Consider the following 24,417-nt stretch of genomic DNA (forward strand, 5'->3'; position numbering starts at 1 on the left):
TTGGTGGCTGCAACAAACCGGCCATGTAAAAGGGGCCTTAGGCTGGCCATACATGGTCGAATTTCAAAAGAATTTTCTTTTGAAAATCAGAAAATTTGGGTGTTTTGTGATCTTATGGTGCCACCATTGATTTCGAAAATTCGACCAACCAAACCTTCAATTTCACCTCATGTTGCTACAGAATTTTTTTTTTGTGTCTACGGGAATTTTCTTTTTCTGCACGTGCGCATTTATTTTTTGTTTACAATTCTCGCACGATTCTCCCATCATTGATTAGAAAATCGTTTGTTTTTCAAAAAATGTCCAACATGTCCGATTATTAAAATTCAATGGCTGCACGAAAATCGGCTGTTGCTGCAGCCCAATAATGGTGTGAAATACGAACAAAAATTCTTAGATAAGATTTTCGAAAGAAAATTATTTTGAAATTTGACCCAAGAGCCAAAAACTTCTCCCACAGTGGACCAATAACCAATGTTGATAGAAACCAATATGGAGAAGAAAAAGGCTACATAGTGTGAACCCATATAACAATTTATTAAAAAGATTAAAATCACACTTACAAGAATGTAGATAAAATTCGCAGTGAAATTTTAGCCGGTCGGCTAGCACAACCCGTTCACTCCGGGACACAGTATGCGGTTTCTTATCGGTCCACTGTGGGAGAAGTTTTTGGCTCTTGGATATCCTGCCACGTAACCCCCTGGCTGGAGAGTAAGCCGTCTGCTGTCAGAAGATCTCTAGTTGGGATCTTCCCTTCTGGTAAGGTACAGTGTGATTGAGAGGTGGAGGTGTCCTGTCTATCCATGCACTTTTCTGAGGTTCATGCAATTTTGATGTCACTATCTGTTTGAATGGGAAAAGGAATTTTCTACTATCAAATTACCATCAGATGCACATTTTTTGTTTGAACAATAGACTTTCATATGTTTAATTTTTCTCACCATCAATGTAATATTTCATGCATGGGCGAAAGATTTGTTTTATTTTATTTTACTTTGTACTAACACTACTTTAGTATTCACATTGGTTGCGCAGCTATTTTTCTATTGTACTATTTTGTTTGTGGGTATCTCACACTTTAAGCTGCTTGCATTTATATATTCATTATCCATTTAGATAGCGCGGTATCTTCACATTTTTTCACCAGGACTCTGTGCATGCCAGTCATGTTCCTCCACCCCAAACTTGCTCATCCATGTCTTTATGGACCTTGCTTTGTGCACTGGTCCAAATCATTTGGTGGAGGGGGGATTATAGTGTAGGGTTGTTTTTTAGGTGCTGGGCCTGGACCCTCAGTTCCAATGAAGGAAATCCTTAAGGCATCAGCATACCAAGATATTTTGGACAATTTCATGCTCCCAACTTTGTGAGAGCATTTTGGGGATGGCTCCTTCCTGTTCCATCATGACTACGCACCAGTGCACAAAGCAAGGTCCATAAAGACATGGGTGCATGAGTTTGGGGTAGAGAAACTTGACTGGCCTACACAGAGTCCTGACCTCAACCGGATAGAACACCTTTGCAATGACTTAGAGCCCAGACTGCGAGCCAGGCGTTCTTGTCCAACATCAGTGCCTGACCTCACAAATGCGCTTCTGGAAGAATGGTCAAACATTCCCATAGACACTCCTAAACGTTGTGGATGGCCTTCCCAGAAGAGTTGAAGCTGTTATAGCTGCAAACGTTGGGCCAACTCAATTTTAAACCCTATGGACAAAGACTGGGATGACATTAAATGTCATTTGCGAGTAAAGGCGTCCCAATACTTTTGCCAAAATAGTGTACTTTCATTTATCACAAATGACCTGGAGCACTTAGTGGGCAAATTCAAATTTTCCCTTCCTGCCTTAAGCCATACACAGTTCAAATTTCGAAAGACCCACCGTTAGTGGGCTGCAGCAACAGCTGATTTTCGTGCGGTAATCAAGTTTGAGGAATCGGACATGTTGGAAATTTTTTGAAAAACAAACGATTTTCTAATCAATAATGGTAGAATCGTGCGAGAAATGTAATAGAAAAAAAATGCGCATGTGCAAGAAAAGAAAATTCCCAGAGAGAAAAGAATATTCCCGGCCACGAAAATTATTTTCTGTAGCAACATGAAGGCTTGGTTGGCCAAATTTCAAAAATCAATGGTGGCATCATCAGATCACAAAAAAAACGAACTTTCTGATTTTGAAAATAAAATTTGTTTGAAATTCGAACGTGTATGGCTTGCTTTACCTGTTGTTTTTCAGGTGATGATTCTACCATTAACACACTTAAGTGTGACCACTTTCACTCAATGAACTGAATCTATGGGGGAGCAGTGTTTTCACCTTAGGCCGCTTTCCTGATTTGGACTGCAAATACCCCCCCCCCCCCAATTACTTTGCGAGGAGGTGTTTTGTAGTGCAGCAGATAGCTGAAAAAGCTTATACCACTGTTTGAGATTTAAGATTGGTCCAATGGGAAGTTACAGTCTCTTTGTATTTCTGGCAGATTAATCTTTTTTTTTCTGTACTTTGTCTGAAAAGTGAAAACAAATGCAGCCATCTCATTTAAGTGCCCAGTACACTGGGATCTCCTTTAATCAACACGTATCATCTTTAGCAAAAATTTCAGTTTTCAGTTAGATTCCTGTTCAAAAGCAATTTGGTTTCCATGCGTGACTGAATGAAACTATTGATCTGACTCTAATCTTCCTCTCAGAGCCGTTAATTGTGTTGGTGCGATAATGTAAATATCGTATTACTCTGTCAGGATGATGAGCTTAACACACCCTGTGCCCAGTCATTGGGTGGCACCTCCATTCGTCTATGATTTCTAACTAGGCAATCGGTCCATTAAGGTTTTCTTAATTTCTCTTCCAGGGACATAAATGGCAAACTTCAAGGGCCACGCCCTGCCGGGCAGCTTCTTCCTGGTCTTCGGCCTGTGGTGGTCTGTGAAATACCCACTCAAGTACCTCGGCAACAGAGGAAAGGAGAACCGCCCCAGCAAGTGTTACCAGCGCCTGGAACTCATTGAGGGCATAGCGAAGGCTGTGTTTTCTATCATAGGTAAGACCTGGAGGTGGGTGGCAGAGCAGGCTGGGTACAGTAAATTCTTTATCACACCGTTGTTTGAGATATTTCATTAATCCCTGCTTGTTTTATATATTATCCAAACAGAAGAAAACTACTATTCTTATTTTGTAATATATAGGGCGAATCAAATAAACTGTTGCTTGTTATAGCAGAAGTTTAATCCACTTTTGCCAAAAACAACAACATACTAATGACCCCTTTTTTTTTTTTTTTTTCAGTAGAACCTTTTTATTTTTATTACATGCCTTATTTGATGTCATCTTCGGGTGCATGTGCTTTTCTATGCAAGCAATACAAGCAGATCATGGTGGATGGGAGAGGCCAGCAGGGTGCTGTACCTAGTTTTCTGAAAACATTAGGCCCCGTACTCACGACCAAACATGTCTGCTGAAACTGGTCCGCGGACCATTTTCAGCAGACATGTTTGGCCATGTGTAGGCCCGAGCGGACCATTTTGGGACGGATCGGACAGGTTTCCAGCGGACAACTGTTTCCTGGACTTGCTTTAAAACAGTCCGCTGGAAACCTGTCCGCCTGGACATGTACGGTCGTCCGCCATCCCTCGCATGCGTCGAATGACTTTGACGCATGCGCGGAAGCATTTTAAAGGCAGGCCGCCCACGTCGCCGCGTCATTGTCGCGGCGACACCGCGTCATCGACGCGGCGACACCGCGGACACGCCTCGCGTATTGTTTACGCGCGGACCTCTGTGTGTACAGCCATCGAACAGAAGTCCCCGGGCAGTCCCCGGGCAGACATGTCCGATGAAAACAGTCCGCGGACCGGTTTCAACGGACATGTCTGCTCGTGAGTACTCGGCCTCACAGCTCCCTGCTTCAGTACTCCTTTCAAGAGATCGTAGTCCTCATGCAAGCAGTGGGTTGGTTCCTGGGATAAATTCTGCAAATATCACAATGCCTTTCTGACTGATTATGTGTTGGTCTGTAGCCGTTGGTGTTCCTAGGTACAGTGGCGTATCTAGGGTATGGCAGCCATGGCAAGTGCCATGGGCGCCATATGAAGGGGGCGCTGTTGAGTGGCTGGGCAGCAAGGCACTTACCAGGGTCTGAGGGTCTCTTTTTCCCTCCTCCCGAGCATAGGCAGGATCTCCTTTTTAGCACCTTTGCTAATAGACAATGGTAGCGCTATCCCTGCTGCGTTCAACTACAGCCCTCCCCTGTTCGCCCAGGCTCTCCCATTCCATCTGGTCAGATTGGCAGCGCACAAAGAAGGAGGAACATTAGTTTCTCCCTCTCCTCTGTGAAATCTGAAGCCTTAAGTGATGAAGATTTTATCACTTCCAGTATTGGTTCTGCATTTACCTGGCCTTGGAGGGCAGAGGAGGGATCAGGGGTCTAATAAACCCCACATTTCTCCATAAAGAGGATATGTCACTAGGTATCACAAGGGATGATAAATATCACTAGTTTTGTTAGCTGTTTTTTTGTTAAGGTTATCTGAAAGATGGGTTTCAAATGTTTCGACAGGGGCGCAGTTTCAGTGCTTGCCATAGGCGCTATTTTCACTAGATACGCCTCTGCCTAGGTAGGCTGTTTTTGCATGCAGACTGCCCTATGTAATGCCCACATTTGATGCTGAGATTCTATGGTTGAAAGAACTGAAATCCAATGAATGAAAGGGGTGGGCCAGGGGCAGTTAGGCCGAGAAGGAAAGTTCTAGAACAGGGGTGCCCAACCTTTTGAAGAGCGAGGGCCACTTAAGCGACTTGGTACACAATGAGCGCAGCGGGCGGATTGCAGGTCAATGTCTGCTCTGTATATGCAGTGCGAACACGGACACTGCCAACTATACTTTTTTTTTAGCATCTCCGCGCAGGGATGTAGTCCCAAGGGAGGGGGCGAGCACGCTGACTAACCCCCAGCCAGAATGGCTCGAATGATGGGGGCAAGCTTACCGAGAAGAAACAGGAAGTGAGAAATTCAGACAAAGAAAAAAAAACATTTAGAAGGGAAATCGAATGAAAAGGTAAGTGAACCAACAATGCACTAGCTTAAAGGAACCGATTTAGAAAATAAAAAAACAAACCTTTACAGCCCCTTTAATAACAGTGAGAGATGATACCGCTGATCCCTTGGCTTTGCTTCCGTCTCCACTAAACCAAAAGGGTGCTGGCTATGCACAGGTACATTGGACATTGTTCATCACATGATGTGAAACATGTCAGCCACCTTTTTCCTGTTGTTCACTTCATTTTGACTGCATCTCTTTGGTTGTTTTTGGGATTTTATTTGTACAATACAGACATCATTTTAAAGAGTGTGGCAGTCCAGGATCTTCTTCTACCCTTTAATAACAGTATTCTATTCTATTCCATCCCAGAGCAGGAGGTCGCGGGCCACATCAGAGGGCTCCGCGGGCCACATGTGGCCCCCGGGCCACTGGTTGGGCACCCCTGTTCTAGAAGATGCTGGACATTCTCTAGCCAGGAAATGAGGCAGGCTCTGTCTGACTTGCTGCAGCTTCTAATGCATTGTGAGAAGATCACAGTGTGCAGTGAAGTAAGCTATTTCAGCAGGGGCGGCCCATCCATTAGGGGTGCCCGGATGCCACCCACTATCTCCACACCACCCCCTATATGCAGTGAATAGATTCATGCATAGGAAATGAAAATTCGCTGTTGCAACACTAATCCCCATCCCGGCCAATCAGGTAGCAGGTATAAAACCTGTTTCCCGATTGGCCAAAACGATCCTATTGGAGGAGCTGGGAGGTTAACCGCGCGTTGCCTACCCTCAACGCAGTTAACCTTATATTGAATTGTCTGTGCTCCTGAGGAAGCGCTATCTATAAGCGCGTAACGTGTAGAGCGAGCCCTCCTGTTCCTCTGGACTACCACTTGGTTACACACTACACAGTCAACTTTACAATTATGCTCTATATTTGAGCCTCCTATGGTAGAACTGTATCATAATTGTGATAACCTATGTGGACCAGTTATTTACTTGATTTCTTTTGATTTTATGTTTGTAACAGTTTTTAGGACATTCTTACAAAATACATTTATTTCGTTTTCTTACCATATGTACTGTGTGTGCCTTTAAAGTCCACAATCACTAGCCCTTAGCTACTTCTTAGCAGGAACTACAGCCTTCAAATAAAGTCCCACCCCTAGGGGAAAAAATATCATTTATACTGAAGGGATGTTGGCCTATACAAGTAGATAACAACCACCTCCAGTCTTTTGATAACCTTTTTGGCACTGGCTTTGTGCCAGCCAATTTTTCACATCACAACCCCCTTTACATCACAGGCCCCCCTTTAAAGCGGTCCCTCAGTGTCTGCAGTTCCCCTTCACATTACAGCCCTCCTTTATATCAGTGCCCCTTTACTGTAAATGGGAACTGAGATCTAAAGGGGGCTGCACTGTTAAAGGGCACTGTAGTGATTACAGTGCCCCTAGAAATCACAGCGCCACCCCCCTTTTTTCCTCTCTAACATCACTGCCCCCTTTGAATCTCTGCCTCCCCGGCACTATCCTACCTTTGGCAGGGCAGAGGCAGTTATCAGCCCGTGTGTCCTTTCCTGGGTCTCCCACCCAGCCGACGATACCATCCTATCAGCGGGACAGGGGGTGGGAGCAGTTGCTGATTTGGACAGGAGGCAGGATCTACCCAACTTATCATGTTAACAAGAGGGTGATTACCCGCTTTTTAATATAAAAAGACTCCCACTGCCTGCCCAGATCTCCAGCTCCCAGCATGCACCGCCTGTTCTTGCGCATGCGCAGTAAGAGCACATAGCGGGACAGGAAATTTCAAAGATTGGCATCACAACGGCGGAAGTGCCCACCCCGTTTCAATGGTAACAAAAATAAGCCGCCCTTTCCCGCATCACTTCCGGTTTTGAAATACTGTGTTTCTAGCCCTCGGCGCTGCCCACTGACTCCTGGAAAATTATTACACACATCTCCCAGGAGCACTAGCGAGCACAAGCGCCGAGGGAAATTATGTTAGGCACCGCAGAGAGGAAGGGGCAGATTACAAGGGACCACATAGCAACAGGCATGAAAAAGTAAGTAAATAAAATATATAGTTTTCGGAATTTCATTGGTTATGTTTATTGCTGCTGAATAATGTAAAGTTCATTTTACGGGTGGAACTCCGTTAGGCTTTATAACAGACAGTTACATAGTTGGTAAGGTTGAATAGAGACACCGGTCCATCCAGTTCAACCAGTGTGGGCGTGTGTGTCTGTGCATTTACAGTATGTTTTTACCACCTCCCATATCCCTGAGTTTGCTAACCTGCCAATCTAAAAAAAATCCACATCCTTGCCATTCGAACGGTAAAAAAAACAAAAAACATCCCTACACAGTTTAATGCCCGGTACACACGATCCGATTATCGGTCGAATGATCGTCCGTTTTTTTTTTGTATGCTAATCTCACGTCGAATCTGATGAGTTTACTAAAGTCACGAAAATTCTCGTACGGCAGAATAAAAAATCGGAAGTGATGTCATGTGTTGTAATGCATTTGTATTGCATTTTCGAACGACAGCTGTACTGATTAAACAAAAATCGTACAATCTGGCATCGTACGAAAAGAATTTCCGTGCACGTCCGATAGAATAAAATCGGATGAACTGTCCTGATCGGCTCTCGGAAGCTCTGTACTAACGATCCGATTATCGTACGATCGTTTCGAAAGCGGCATTTTTCGTACGATTTTCGGATCGTGTGTACAGGGCATTGGGCTAAACCTCTTCTCGTCTAACATCATTGAGTGGCAATGTGTCTTCCTAAGTGACTTGAGACAATAGTTTTTTCCCTATGCTAGAATCACTGTTTAGATATTTGTATATTGCGATCATGTGTTCTCTTAACCACTTAAGCCCTGGACCATATTGCTGCCTAAAGACCCAAGGGGTTTTTACAGTTCGGGACTGCGTCGCTTTAACAGACAATTGCGCGGTCGTGCGACGTGGCTCCCAAACAAAATTGGCGTCCTTTTTTCCCCACAAATAGAGCTTTCTTTTGGTGGTATTTGATCACCTCTGCGGTTTTTATTTTTTGCGCTATAAACAAAAATAGAGCGACAATTTTGAAAAAAATGCAATATTTTTTACTTTTTGCTGTAATAAATATCCACCAAAAACATATATAAACAAAATTTTTTTCCTCAGTTTAGGCCGATACGTATTCTTCTACCTATTTTTGTTAAAAAAAATCGCAATAATCGTTTATCGGTTGGTTTGCGCAAAATTTATAGCGTTTACAAAATAGGGGATAGTTTTTTTGCATTTTTATTTTTTTTATTTTTTTTTACTACTAATGGCGGCGATCAGCGATTTTTTTTGTGACTGCGACATTATGACGGACACTTCGGACAATTTTGACACATTTTTGGGACAATTGTCATTTTCACAGCAAAAAATGCATTTAAATTGCATTGTTTATTGTGAAAATGACAGTTGCAGTTTGGGAGTTAACCACAGGGGGCGTTGTAGGAGTTAGGGTTTACTTTGTGTGTGTTTACTAGTGTAGGGGGGTGTGGCTGTAGGAATGACGTCATCGATCGTGTCTTCCCTATAAAGGGAATGACGCGATCGATGCGCCGACACAGTGAAGCACGGGGAAGCCGTGTTTACACACGGCTCTCCCCGTTCTTCAGCTCCGGGGAGCGATCGCGACGGAGCGGCTATAAACAAATAGCCACGCCGTCGTCCCGGATCGCTCCCCGAGCGGACCCGACCTCCGCATGTACCGGGGGGGGTCCCGATCGGACCCCCCACCCACGTCTAGCAGAGGACGTACAGGTACGTGATTGTGCCTGTCCGTGCCATTCTGCCGACGTAAATGTACATGAGGAGGTCGGGAAGTGGTTAAGAGTCTCTTCTCCAAATAAGTTTATCTCTGGAGTAAATACACTTTTTTTTAATGCATGCTACTAGTACTTGCTTGCTGCAGCTTGGCATTGCATGCTATTTCTGAGTCTGTCATCTATTAGGACCCAGAGGTCCTTTTTTATCCTTGATTCCCCCAGAGGTTCTCCATCTAACGTATAGTTTGCCCCCAAGTGCATTGCTTTACATCTTTTTACATTGAACCTCATTTGCCATGAAGTTGCCGACCCCCTCCTTTTTTATTGAGGACTTCTTGTAAAGTTGATATATGCTGTTGCGGGGTTACTCTGTTTAGCTTTGCATCGTCAACAAATATGGAGATTGGATACCAACTGCTATGTCATTTATGAAAAAGCTGAAGTTGATCCTGAGACAGAGCCCTGGAGTTCCCTACTTACAACTCCAGGCCATTCAGAAGATACACCATTATTCACCACCCTTTAGACATGCTCCTGTAACCAGTTTGCAATCCGGGTACATACCCTATCGTCAATGCCAACAGACCTCAATTTGTAAATCAAGCCTTTATTGGGTACCGTCTCAAATGCTTTGGCGAGATTTAGCTAAACTACATCCACAAGCCTTCCTTTATCAAGATTACAGCTTACTTCCTCATGGAATGTAACAGGTTGGTCTGGCAAAAATTATCCATCATACATCCATGCTGGTTGCCACTACAGAGGGGCTGAATGCCCCTCTGTTCAGTTTGCAGCGGAACTCACAAACAGGGGAACATTTCCAATTCCGAACGGCAAACCCCATTGAAGTCTATGGAAGCCCAACAGGAAAAATCAAAAGTGCCCATTTTGAAGGCTTATATGCAAGTAATTGACCATACAAGTGGTATGGGGTCTGGGTATTGCCCTGGGGGACATGTATCAATGCAAATATTTTTTCAAAAACGATTTTTTTTTTTCAGGAGCAATGATTTTAATGATACTTAAAGTGCAACAATAAAAATGAAAATTTCCTTTAAATATAGTACCTGGGGGTCCCCCTTAAGTCTGCCTAAAGTGACACATCTGTATTATGTATATAACATGCTGCAGAAAAAAAATGAAATTTCTAATGAAAAAAAAAGTCAAATCACATTTAAATTGACTCGCAGTTGCGATTCCTGGCACTCAACTATTAAAGAAAGAAACTGAGTGGGGTCCCAGTCCATACCAGATTAAAAAAATACCCTTACCCGGGCATGCAACCTGGCAGGTCAGGAAAGGGAGGGGACAAGTGAGTGCCCCCCTGAACCCTACCAGGCAACATGCCCACAATATAGCGGGGTTGCTTTGTGGCTCTGCCCCCACCACCCCAAAGCACCTTGTCCCTATGTTGTTGGGGACAAGGGTCACTTTCCGACAACCATGGGCTACAGTTGTCGTGGTCTGTGGGCGGAGGGGTTATCAGAATCTGTAAGCCCCCAGATCCCGCCCCCCCCTATGTGAATGGGTGTGGGGTACATAGTACCCCTACCTATTCACCAAAAAAGTATACAAAATAAAAAAAAGGAGTTTTTGAAAAATCCTTAATTAAAGAATAAAAAAGTGTGTCTCGCTGTAAATCCATCAATCACACCACCTGCCGCACGCCACCTGGCATTTTTCTCGTCATGAAAAACGGTCGTGTGTACGTGGCATTTCAGTAAGTGGGGAACATTCAGCAATTCCGGCTGGAGTACACAGATCACAGCAGGTTGCTAGCTTGACGCCTCATCATTTGAGAAAATATTTTGTATTCTTTTCACACTGCATTCTGCGAGTCATTGAGGGGAGATTATGATGCACCTCCTCCATCCACAGAAGGTCTTGCATTTGTGAAAAGAATGCAGCAGCATACACAAATGGCACACACTTCATTGATAGTATTTTATTTTTTGTTTTTTACAGTGCAAAAATAGTTAGGCCTAGATTCACGTACGGCCGTTTTACGTTGCGCGGGCGTAGCGTATCTTATTTACGCTACGCCACCGCAACTTAGAGAGGCAAGTGCTGTATTCACAAAGCACTTGCGTCCTAAGTTACGGCGGCGTAGCGTAAATGGGCCGGCGTAAGCGCGCGTAATTCAAAGTAGGCTGGTAGAGGGCGTGTTGTATTTAAATGAGGCTTGACCCCATGTAGATGCATGGCCAAACGAACGGTGCATGCGCGCGCATGCTCAGTATTACGTCGTATTTACGCCCAAAGATACGTCGGCTCAATGCCTGTGACGTGAACGTAACTTACGCATAGCCCTATTCGCGTACGACTTACGCAAACGACGTAAAAAGATACGCTTGTTCCGACATCCATACTTTGCATGGGCTGCGCCACCTAGAGACCAGCTTTATCTTTACGCCGGCGTATGTCTTACGTAAACGGCGTAACTAATTGTGGCGGGCGTACGTACGTTCGTGAATCGCCGTATCTTGCTCATTTACTTATTCAACGCGGAAATCAAGGAAGCGCCACCTAGCGGCCAGCGTAATTATTGCAACCCAAGATACGATGGTGTAGGAGATATACGCCGCTCGTATCTTGGCCAAATCTATGCGTAACTGATTCTATGAATCAGGCGCATAGATACGACGGCGGCCATTCGGACTTACGACGGCGTATCTGGAGATACGCCGTCGTAAGTCTTTGTGAATCTGGGCCTTATTTTCCAGAGTAATGCCCCGTACACACCATCACTTTATGTGATGAAAAAAAACGACATTTTCTGTGAAGTAAAAAATGACGTTTTTGAAGCTTCAATTTTCAAAGACGAAGTTGCCTACACACCAACGTTTTTCTCACAATGTTCTAGCAAAGCGAGGTTACGTTCTCACCACTTTTTCCATTGAAGCTCGCTTCTGGGCATGCGCAGGTGTAAAAACGTCTTTTTAAACTACGTTTTTTGCTACACACGGTCAATTTCTGTGAAGTGAAAAACAACACATAAAATTGAAGCATGCTTCAATTTTTTTTGGTCATTTTTTACAAGACATAAAACAACGTTTTCCCCCACACACGGTCAATTAAAGTGACGTTTTTAAAAACGTCGTTTTTTTTCATCACATAAAGTGATGGTGTGTACGGGGCATTAGGCTTTATTATAATTAGATACTATAGTTGGTAATGGTCCATATACATACATTGTATTCCCTGTGTAAATCCTGTTTTGGAGCTGCCATATACGTTTGGGCTCAGAATACAATGAGAGAGGTTATACCCTGGTTTCAGGTCACCGTTGTACCCTCTGAATACTTTGGATGTCAAATGAAAGGAGCTTTGTGTAACAAGGGTTGGGAAGGAGGGAGGATGGCAGAACATGTTATATGATCAGCATATGGGAAGTCTGTGATATTTTATCAGTTCAGCATTGAGACATGCCAACTGCCAAACTGCATTCAGCAAACTTTAATGAGTGTGGCAGGACACTTCATACCTTTAATGACTTTGTGTTGCAGCAGTTCCAAGATTGTGTTATTTGTGGTAAAGCATTAGTAGCCAAATATCAATGACATTTTATTATCAATAATTTATTGTTTAGGTATACTGGCAGAGCAGTTTGTACCGGATGGCCCTCATATGCACCTAATTAATGGCGAGGAGCACAGCTGGGTGAAGCTGATGAATTGGCAACATTCTACCATGTACCTGTTCTTTGGCCTCTCTGGAGTGGTGGACATTCTTGCCTATTTTCCTCTTAACGTTCCACAGGGGCTGGACCGTCTCTCAATGGCACTGGCTGTTTTTATTGAAGGTAACAAGGCTAATTTATTTTTATTGTATTGTATTTTTATTTTATTAGGTCTTCACTTAACCACTTTAGCCCTGGACCATTTCGCTGGTCAAAGACCAGGCCACTTTTTGCGATTCGGCAATGCGTCGCTTTAACTGACAATTGCGCGGTCATTCGACGTGGCTCCCAAACAAAATTAACGTCCTTTTTTCCCCACAAATAGAGCTTTCTTTTGGTGGTATTTGATCACCTCGACGTTTTTTTATTTTTTGCGCTATAAACAAAAATAGAGCAACAATTTTGAAAAAAAAATCTATATTTTTTACTTTTCGCTATAATAAATATCCCCAAAATATATATATATAAAACATATTTTTTCCTCAGTTTAGGCCGATACGTATTTTTCTACATATTTTTGGTAAAAAAAAAATCACAATAAGCGTTTATTGATTGGTTTGCACAAAAGTTATAACGTCTACAAAATAGGGGATAGTTTTTATGGCATTTTTATTACCGTATTTATCGGCATATACCGCTCAATTTTTTCCCCTTAAAATAAGGAAAATCGAAAATGAGTTTGAACTGCGCCGCAGACATGTACCAAGCGCAGTACACTCGGGTACATTCGGCAAGGCTCGGCTTCGCTCGTGGTCACGCTCTAGCCTTTATGCGTGAGAAGCCGAGCATGGACGAGCGTGCCCGAGTGTACTGCGCTCGGTATATGTCGGCGGCGCAGTTCAAACTTAGCGCGGTAAGCGGGGATTCGACTGAGAGCGCGGGAGGACACCACCGAGGCCGCAGACGGACGCCGGACCCGCCGATGGACGCCGGACCCGCCGATGGACGCCGGACCCGCCGATGGACGCCGGGCAAGACACCGACGAGGGGCATTCAAACTGTAAGTATTTTTCATTTTTTTTCTGAAATTTCCTTTCCAGGTTGGGGGTGCGCGCGATACGCGGGAGCGCGCAATACCCCGATAAATACGGTAATCATTTTTTTTTACTAGTAATGGCGGCGATCAGCGATTTTTATTGCGACTGCGGACACATTGGACACATTTTTGGGACCATTGTCATTTTTACAGTGATCACGTGTCCGCGGGACCCGCGGTCAGACTCACGGAGAAGGCGGCAGGGTCGCGAACGCGACGGCGCGCACGCGACCACACGGCGCCATCTTAAAGGGAACGTACCTGTAAGCCCTTATGCCTGTCCGTGCCGTTCTGCCGACGTAAAAAGTCATGAGATGGTCCTTAAGCGGTTAAAGTGTATCTGTAGGCTAAATATTTATGTTATTTGTTTTTATTCTGCATTTATAGACAAATGGTTAATCATGTTCAATGTTATTATTTTTATTATTTTGTTGCTGAAGGAAAATCCCATCATGGTCATTCGTCACCAGAACTGGTGTCCCCATTGTTGATTTATTTTTTGTTGCCAAGGATAGCTGCACAGTTATACGTTATGTACAGTGAACCGTGTTTATTCATTAGTCTGAAAATATTATTTTTGTTTCTTTAGAGCAATCATTCTGATTTATGTCTTTCTTATTCCCAAGCAGTATATAAGAGAATTTAGGAAAACTTCTCAATGGTTCTTAAGGGCACACACATTGTTGAGTTAAATAAAGTCCATTTGATTTAATAAGTTATTTTATCTTTTTTATGCCTGTTAGTCCTTATTCCCACTTTGGCATGTGAACACATAGGGATTGATTTACTAGTCTTAGCTTCAAACACCTGTAATCAGATGTGGTAGCCATAAAAGTGAAAATACTATGAAGTTGATATACTAAAATTGGAGAGTACAAAATCTGGTGCAGCTCTACATAGAAACCAATCAGCATTTATTTATTTTTTCTTTGTCAAAGCTTAACTGAAAAAGCTGAAATAAAAAATGATCGGCCACCATGAACAGCTGAATCAGATTTTGCACTCTCCATTTTTAGTAAATCAACGCCATATTGTTTTGACTTTTTATGGTTCCCTCATCTGATTACAAATGTTTTAAGCTAAGACTCTAGCTAAGGGGTGCCCAACCTTTTGAGGAGCGAGGGCCACTTTATCGACATGGTAACCAGTCGCGGGCCACAATGAGCGTCAGTGGCATAGCGTGGGTTGTCAGCACATGGGGCAAGGCAAAAGTCCCTAACCTGTGGACTTTTAGCACTCCCTGAGTCCCTTCCCTTCCTACAATAGTACTGACCAGCCTGATTCCCATACTGACCACTACACTAACCTACCTACCTGATTCCTACACTGACCTACCTGACCACTGCACTAACCTACCCTGACCACTGCATTAACCGACCTGATTTCTACACTGACCTACCTGACCCCTACACTGACCTACCTGATACCTACACTGACCACTACACTAACCTACCTGCATCCTATACTTGCCACTACACTGACCTACCTGTCCACTATCCTGACCACTACACTACCCGATTCCTACACTGTCCACTACACTACCCACTACACTGCACTGACCACTACACTGCACTGACCACTACACTACACTGACCACTACACTGCACTGACCACCACACTGCACTGACAATTACACTGACTAATGCACTGACTACTACACTACACTTACACCAGATGTTTTTTTAATTTATATTGACTCTAACTCTGGCTGGCTGTTCCCTCTCTCCCCAGACCGTATCCACCCCCTCACCTGCAGCTTGCAGCTTTCATCAGTTTGGAGGAGAGGGGGAGCCTGGAGGAGGTGAAGGCAGCGGTGTTCACAATGCGGTGGAGGTGGAGGCGGGACTTCAGGCTGGCCACAATCATGGATAGGCCAGCCCTGCCGTGATCACGGATAGGCCAGCCCCGCCGTGATCACTGATAGGCCAGCCCCGCCGTGATCACTGATAGGCCAGCCCCGCCGTGATCACTGATAGGCCAGCCCCGCCGTGATCACTGATAGGCCAGCCCCGCCGCGGCCACTGCACATGACCCGATTCTTTGCACTAATGCTCAGAGATGGCGGGTCGGGAATCCGCGATCTGGGCTTGCCGACCCGCCATCTCAGAGCAAGACATGGTGGGCCACATCAAAGGACACTGGCCCGCGGGCCAGTGGTTCGGCACCCCTGCTCTAGCTATTGCTTAAAATTTTTAAAGTAGTCTTTGATGGGTCCCTTTTGCTGGGCAGTCAGTGTAGAATCCTGAATTAGCTACTATTTATTACCTTCTATTATTCCTTATAACCTTGTCGCTCTTCTCTTGGCAGGTCTCCTGTTCTATTTCCATGTCCACAATCGGCCCCCTCTGGATCAGCACATCCATTCCCTGCTGCTCATTGCGGTCTTTGGTGGCTCTATATCTATTCTGATTGAAGTGTTTCTGAGAGACAACATTATCCTGGAATTATTCCGCTCTAGTTTAGCCATCCTCCAGGGAACTTGGTTCTGGCAGGTAGGTGCCCACCCAAGAAGGCATCAGGCAACGAAAAAAAAATTTGAATTAAGTCAATTGACGAAAACTATGCAAAAAATCAATTCCAATTTTCATCAGCGAACGAAAACGGGACGAAAATATGAGGGAGTGATGTTTACCCACTTCAACTTCAGTTCTCTGCCTGTCTGTTAAAGCCCCAGACCCCTGACTCTATTGGCAAGCTGTTTTGGCTGAGAGACGCAGTCTCCCATCAATCCTTTCCCTTTCCTATGCAGTTTCACACATTACACTCATTCATATTGTCTCTTTGACGCCCTCTGCTGGCCTTTTCTAAATCCGCAATACAATTCCATCCCCAGCCTATAAGGTGCTCTCATAGGACGTCACCCCAGTCTCCCCACACTTGCGTGCAGAGTGGCGATTGCAGGTGCGCTGTTTCCCTGGGACAGGGCACAACCCCAATCATGGTAAAAAGCCGATGATGTGGTTACAGCTGATTACATGTAAACAAAGAAATGCTGGTTATCGGCTCTCTTCGCCTCACACTGACAGAGGAGAGCTGATCAGAGTCATTTCCTCACAGGGGAGACCTGTACAGATAATCAGGGCACTGATTTACAAAAAGCTAAGAAAAACATAATTTTTTTTTCTAAATGTTCTGCCTTTTAAAAAAAAAAAAAAAAATGAAAAACTCAGTGGTAATTAAATACCATCAAAAGAAAGCTCTAGTTGTGTGAAAAAAATGATAACAATTTCATTTGGGTACAGCATTTTACGCACAATTGTCATTCAATGTGTGACAGTGCTGAAAGCTGAAAATCGGCCTCGGCAGGAAGGGGGTTAAAAGTGGCTGTTGAAGTGATTAAACATGTATTGCACTACCCCATAGGAATAAGTAGGGGACATCTACTAAGCTGCTGAAAGAAAAGCTCTGCTGATTTCTATCATCCAATTGTGCAAAAGTGCTTTTTTATTTTATTTTCCTTGCATGTTCTCCTCAGATCTAGAGCAACTGCACTTGCAGTGCACAGCCTATTTGCCTTTAGTAAATCAACCCCATTGTATCTTTAAACCCAAAACATTTTTTTTCTTTGAGACAGAGTAAGGAATGCCACACAACTTGCACCTACAGGTAAGCCTAGATTAAGGCTTACCTGTAGGTGCAAGAAATATCTCCTTAACCTACACGGTTAAGGAGATATTTGCAGAAAACACTGCACCTATGTCTACGGCGCATGCACGCCGCAGACAACAGCGCAGTCGCACTAAGCGTGCCGGTTTTCTGAATGGGAAAATGCCGGGACCCGCGCGCATGCGTGTGACGTCAATGCTGCTCCGGCCAATCACAGCGATGGAGCGACGATACCCAGAAGGCACTCAGAGGAGAGTGGCGGAGGGGAATGGGGAGCGCTTCGGGGGCTTCGATCTCAGGTAAGTGCCACATAATGAGCAAGTATACATACTAGCTCAGTATGCCTTTTTCTTGCAGGGTTTTTTTTTTTACAGGAACATTTTTTGGGGCTTACTTCCTCTTTAAGATCCCTGTGGGCTCTTCTTTTCTTTTTTTCCTTTTTTTGCTAGATTTCCCTTCTTTTCCTGTTCCAGAGACATAACAGGAAGAGAAGAAATATCTCCAAATTGAGGGGAAGTCTCCTGTTGGACAACTGACACCAGAAAAGTTGCTCCAATTTGACTTTACCTCACCTCCTGTTCTGTAACAACCAAACAATTTTGGAATTTCCATCACATTTACAGTGGGTATAACAAAATTGGGGGAATCTCTCCCGCGGGTAACATAAACCGCAGTAAAAACCTAGAAGAAATTAGGTGCATATGGGTGCTGGCTATAATGGATATCAAGTAAATACCAGGCCACTTGCTTGACAATAGTATCACACGTGTAGGTGATGAGGTGAAACAAAAACATGTGAGCACTCAACTTGATCAGAAGGGGCTGTGCTGATGTAGCACCCTGAGTTTTAGGCAGGGTTTCTCCAAAAATTTACCTGCCAGGTGTGTCTTTTGCCGCTAGGTGGCCGGGTACCTGGTGACATTAGATAAGACAAGGGCAAAGCAAGGACAGATTAGGAGTATATGGGTTATCTCAGCCAATGGGCAGGGGTTTTCTTAAATCCCTTGACCTGCTGAGAGAACATATATATATATTTGGGTGAAGTCAGATGATCAGGGTTCTGTGCCAACCGGAGCGGCTGTCTGGGTGTACGTGGGTTGTACTACCCGGGCTGCTAGGCTAGAGTTTGGGCACATCTTGCTGCTAGGCTTTCTGAGGACCTATCTAGAAGCAAGAGAGCAGCGCAGGGTTGGGATTGCGGCTTGCAGTCCAACCAGAAGTGACGGGTCTGTCGGCAGGAGAACCTGTCATGGTCGGAGTTAGAGGGGAAGCTGTCGCCACCATCCACCACCGTCCACCTTTAGGGTGACCACGTGTCCCGGATTGCCCGGGATTACACGACCGGTTCAAAAACGCATGGATAATAGGGTATATGGTTTCCAATGGTATAGTTCACACCTTGCAGTCAGTTCCAATGCTTTCCAGGTCCAGAAAAAAAAGTAAGAATATGCTGCATTTTTCCCACACTGGACTGTACTGGAATACGGTAAAAAGCATAAAAAATGCACTGGAAAGCACCTAAAGGCACCAAAAACGCACTGGAATGCACATGTCCTTATTAAAGTGTTAAGAAAAAAGTGTAGGAAAAACTGCACTGGACTGTATTTAAAAACGCAGCAAAAATGTGCATGCAGAAAAGCATCTGGAACGCATTCGGACTGCGCTTCTATGGTGTGAACTGGCCCTTGAAGTCCCTGACTTTGAACAAGCATCCTGTAAGTAAAATCACAGATCCTACCCTATATATTTGAGGACAGTAACTCAGGCATTTATACCAAGGGTTCAACATGCCAGGAAGGTGATATTTTCAGAGGGAAGTCATCAGTGGTAGCCCTGTATTTATCTCACATTGGTTGTCTTTATATAAGCTCGGTTATAAACATCACCCAAAGTCCTCTAAATCTGAAGGTCTCAGTCATGTTTTATACTCTTGCAGATTGCGTTTGTGCTGTATCCGCCAGGAGGAAGTGCTGAGTGGGACCAGAAGGATCACGAAAATATTATGTTCATTACCATGTGCTTCTGTTGGCATTATGCTGTGGCCTTGCTGATCATGAGCGCCAACTATTTCCTAGTCTACTGGTAAGTAACGGAAAAGAAAATGGTATCCAAGTGGGATTAGGGCTTTGTGTGTGCCAACACTGTGGGCAGTGGCGGCTGGTGCTCCAAATTTTTTTTTTTGGGGGGGGGGCGCAAACAAAGGAGAAAAAAAAATATCAATTGCAGCCTCACTGTACCCATCAATTGCCGCCACTGTGCCCATCAAACGCAGCCACTGTGCCATAAAATTGTCACCACTGTGCCATGCCATCAAACGCAGCCACTGTGCCATGCCATCAAACGCAGCCACTGTGCCCATCAATTGTCGCCACTGTGCCATGCCTTTAAACGCATAATAAAGGCAATAAAAAAGGTTAATTAAATCCACAAGGGCTTTATTTTTGCCACTACTATTGCTTTATATTGGCTTTTAAAATTTGCAAATGCAGCAATTTAGAATTTGGATGAAAGGTTTAGCACTGGGAACCACTTTTTGAAAGATATATAGTGCGTTTATGTACAACTATATAGATCAGCCCAAAATGAGGGACAAATGAGAGAGAAAGAGGGACAGAGGGACATTGCTCGAAATCAGGGACAGTTGGAAGCTATGGATAAAGCTGCTCAGCATCATGGCTGACAATCTTTCCTATAACCCCGGTCCTGCCTGCAATCAGTATGTAAACCTTCCTCAGTATGGTGCCCCATGCTAAGGATATGTTAATAAATATATCCCCCTTTAACCGTCACCAGCCAACACTTTGCACAACTTCTACCTGTTAAACCTTTCTGTAATTGCTAGTTTGGGTGTCCTCACTAATGACTGGAACCAATCATGCGATCATGTGAACACTGTCAGGTCTGACATATTGATCACAAGCAAACTGAAGGCTTCATTCGCAAACTTTTCAGCTTGCAGGGGCCTGTCGTTGTCAGTGTGCCTCTGTTTAATACTGTAAATAATAAAACTCAAATGTATTTACATATTTTTAATTTTTCTACTTGTTAGACGATAACATAAAACGTCTTTTTTTTTTTTTTTTTTTAACTAAAGCAGTGTACTGAAATTCTTTAAAAACAATATTTTCAAGCTGCAGTTAAATCTGCTTATATTTTGCCTTCTCCAGTTCCTCCCTATCCTCTATCTTATCATGCTAATTAAATTTTGTAACAAAATCTTCCTGTTTTTCATTACATACCTCATCGTTACTAGGTCTCTGTGCTCCTATATGCCAGTGTTTCTCAATCTTTTTTCAGTCAAGGCACCATTTAAAAATGACAGACTTAGGCCCCTTTCAGACTGGGGCGGGAGCCGCGGTGGCGGTATAACGGCGCTAAAAATAGCGGCGCTATACCGCCGGGATTGCCGCGGGAATCAGCCGCTAGTGGTGCGGTATTAACCCCCGCTAGCGGCCGATAAAGGGTTAATACCGCCCGCAATGTGCCTCTATAGAGGCGCATTGCGGGCGGTATTGCCGCGGTTTCCCATTGTTTTCAATGGGAAGGAGCGGTGAAGGAGTGGTATACATGCGGCTCCTCTCACCGCTCCAAAGATGCTGCTGACAGGAGATTTTTTCGTCTCCCGCCAGCGCATCGCCTCAGTGTGAAAGCCCTCGGGCTTTCACATTGAGTCTGCAGTGAAGGAGTTTTTCAGGCGGGATAGCAGCGCTTTTTTTAGCGCTGTACCGCCTGAAAAACTCCTCAATGTGAAAGGGGCCTAACACAAGTGTATAAGCTTAACTTTGTACCATTATTAGCGAAAGTGCGGCTCCTCCTGAATGGATGGCAGAAAGGGTTTCATTCGTGGTTTGGGAGGGCTAATATCATTAAAATGAATATCTTACCGAAAATTCTGTACCTCTTTCAGACACTCCCTATTGCAATACCAAAACCTTTTTTCAAGCAGACACAATCCTTGCTCAGCAGGTTTATATGGGCAAATAAACGCCCAAGAATTAAGGGACAGATTCTATAATTAGCCAAACGAGATGGAGGAGTGGCAGCTCCAGATATCTATAAATATTATCAGGCGGCTACATTAAGCCGACTGATTGACTGGAACAGTCACACTGGAGAGAAAATATGGCCGGGTTTAGAGCAAGTTCAATGTAGCAGTATGCTCCAGCGAGCCGCATGGTGTTACAGGGAGCTGCCGACAGATATGAAAAGACATCCACTGATAGCAACAAAATGGTCCGGGGCTTAAGTGGTTAATAAGGGAACTGAAATCAAATGAATGAAAAGGGTGGGTCAAGTTGGGGAGGAAGAGCTATATGATACCGGACATCCTCCAGCCAGGAAATGAAGTGGGCTCTATATGACTTGCTGCGACTTCTAATGCACAATTTGAGAAGGTTGCAGCTTGCAGTGAAATCAGAGTACGCAATTTCAGTACAGGAGAGAAGCCTGTACAAGTGTGCAAGACTGAAGGGAAATCTGGAGTTCAGCTTTAACTGATGCATACTGCCACTGATACATTTGGCCTGGGTATCAGTGTCCAGTGACCTCAGGGCATGTCCCCTGTGAGTGGAAAATTATGCTGTTTTATCATACGTATTACTAAAGATAAATTAAAATGAAAAACAGACTTTTGAACATTAGTAAGCAATATGTGTATAGCGTGTGTGACGAGTTTGGGAGTGAAAATGAGTCCACACACCAATAATAAAAGAAATGTGTTTTTTCCAAGGTTAGTGAGAATGTATTTGAGATGGTATTCAGAATTTCTTATAAATAAGATTCCTCCATCCTAATGCCGCGTACAGACGGACGTTTTTTGTGATGAAAAAAAACGACGTTTTTGAAAACGTCATTTAAAATGATCGTGTGTGGGGGGAAAACGTAGTTTTATGTCTTCTGAAAAACGACAAAAAAAAATTCGAACATGCTCGAATTTTTTGTGTCGTTTTTCAAAACGTCGTTTTTTGTTTCACAGAAATTGACCGCGTGTAGCAAAAAACGACGTTTAAAACGAAGTTTTTAAACCCGCGCATGCCCAGAAGCTAGTTTCAATGGAAAAAAGTGGTGAAACGTAACCTCGCTTTGCTAGAGCATTGTGAAAAAACGATGGTGTGTAGGCAACGTCGTTTTTGAAAATGATGTTTCAAAAACGTCGTTTTATTTCATGATTTAAAACGTCGGGTTTTTTTTCATCACAAAAAACGACCGTCTGTACGCGGCATAACATCCGGTGGGTTGTTTTGGTGGAATTGGCACATATTATTTATCTTACAAACAGATAGATCACAATAATAATATCATTTATATTTCATTATATCTTTTTTTTTCCCCTTTCCAGCTGCTTGAAAAAGAGTAAAAAGATTTCTAGTAACGGCAGTATCAGCATTCGGAAGTTAAGTACAAACAACACGGAGGCACAGGCAGCCTTACTTGCTGCATCGGATGAGGAATAAATTCTGAAACACCAAGTCCAGGGAAAGACTATCCACCAAACTTCTGTGTATACAAACATGATTACCATACCTGCCAACATTTTGAGATGGGAACGAGGGACACCTACTTGCAAACGTATGTAGGCATAGGACACGCCCCCTGACACACCCACTTAAAGGAGAATTAACCAAGAAAAGGTTAATTAAATCCACAAGGACTTTTTTTTTTTACCACTACTATGCCTTTATATTGGCTTTTAACATTTAGAAATGCAACCATTTAGATTTTGGATGAAAGGTTTAACACTGGGAAACACTTTTTGAAAGATAAAAAGTGCATTTTATATACAAATATACAGATCAGACCAAAATGAAGGACAAATGACGGGCAAAGAGGGACAGAGGGACATTACTCCAAATCAGGGACAGTTGGGAGATATGGATTACTAATGATGGAATTACCAGCACAATCTGCACTGCACAGCTCTGTATCTCACTGCATCTCACTCCAGGATATGAAGTTTGTGTTGGAATGTTAATAATGGAAAATGAACAAGGAATTGTTCCCTATTCCTCCCCGACTGTATCATAGTTCAGACAATGGACACCAGGAACCAATCAACACTCTGCACTCAGGACTATCATTTCTGTACAAGTTCATTTCTGTACACTATATTACCAAACGTTTTGGGACGCCTGCCTTTACACGCACATGAACTTTAATGGCATCCCAGTCTTAGTCTGTAGGGTTCAATATTGACTTGATCCACCATTTGCATTTATAACAGCTTCAACTCTTCTGGGAAGGCCGTCCACAAGGTTTAGGAGTGTGTCTATGGGAATGTTTGACTATTCTTCCAAAAGCGCATTTGTGAGGCCAGGCACTGATGTTGGATGAGAAGGCCTGGCTCGCAGTCTCTAATTCATCCCTGAGGTGTTCTTGTTTAAAGGCAGGTGTTTGTCCCAATACTTTTGGTAATATATTGTGTGTGTGTGTGTGATATATATAATTTTATTTTTGAAGAAGAAGAAAAATATGAAGAGAAAAATTATTCTGATGGCTCTTAATATTAAATATCAGCCTTATTACGCTATACTGTATTCAGCAGTAAAGCAAATGGAGAAAAATGTGTGCTTAGCTTAGTATAGTACTAAGATTCTCCACAAGAGGGCAGTGCAACATCAGCTCAGCCAGCTACTACTCGTAATGCAGTACAGTAGACAACCTGGTGCCCAACCTCAGTCCAAAGGGCTGCATGTGGCCCTCTGACCCCTGTTGACAATAGTCTGTTTTTTTCATTACCTGTATTCTTGGGGCAGTTAAAGAAAATACTTTTTTTTAACTGGCTTCTGGCAATTCATTGATTTATCTCTTTCTTACTCTCTTACTTTCTCTGTGATGTTCATACCTATCTTTTTTTTCTTTATGAGAGAAATATTAAATGTGGCCCAATAAATTTTTTAAAAGGACTGTTGGGCAACACAGATGTTAAAGCACAGTAAAGGGGGCGGGGGGGGGGGGGTGTAACAGTCACGAACAATGAGCCACCGGTCTCCCAAAAACATGTCGGCAGACTTGCACCAGCTGTTATGCCGCGTACACACCATCGCTTTATGTGATGGAAAAAAACGTAATTTTCTGTGAAGTAAAAAAACGAAGTTTTTGTAAACTTCAATTTTCAAAAACGACGTAGCCTACACACCATAGTTTTTTCACAATGCTCTAGCAAAGCGAGGTTACGTTCACCACTTTTTTCCATTGAAGCTCGCTTCATAACTACCTTCTGGGCATGCGCAGGTTTAAAAACGT

At 43.6% G+C, this 24,417-nt stretch overlaps 1 protein-coding gene across 1 annotated transcript in view; it reads left to right on the forward strand.

Annotated features, from left to right (window-relative positions):
* TMEM45B (transmembrane protein 45B) overlaps window positions 1-22,780 on the forward strand; it is a 35,738-nt gene extending 12,958 nt beyond the window's left edge. Inside the window, exons 2-6 of the mRNA XM_040326224.1 lie at window positions 2,856-3,044; window positions 12,444-12,656; window positions 15,877-16,061; window positions 19,112-19,257; window positions 22,514-22,780. Of these exons, the coding sequence (XP_040182158.1) occupies window positions 2,864-3,044; window positions 12,444-12,656; window positions 15,877-16,061; window positions 19,112-19,257; window positions 22,514-22,628 (840 nt within the window). The 5' untranslated portion in view covers window positions 2,856-2,863 and the 3' untranslated portion in view covers window positions 22,629-22,780. The remainder of the gene's footprint in view (window positions 1-2,855; window positions 3,045-12,443; window positions 12,657-15,876; window positions 16,062-19,111; window positions 19,258-22,513) is intronic.
* Window positions 22,781-24,417: the final 1,637 nt, after the last annotated feature.

The sequence above is a fragment of the Rana temporaria genome, chromosome 10 (genome assembly GCF_905171775.1).
Source record: "Rana temporaria chromosome 10, aRanTem1.1, whole genome shotgun sequence".
Classification (NCBI taxonomy): Eukaryota; Metazoa; Chordata; class Amphibia; order Anura; family Ranidae; genus Rana; species Rana temporaria.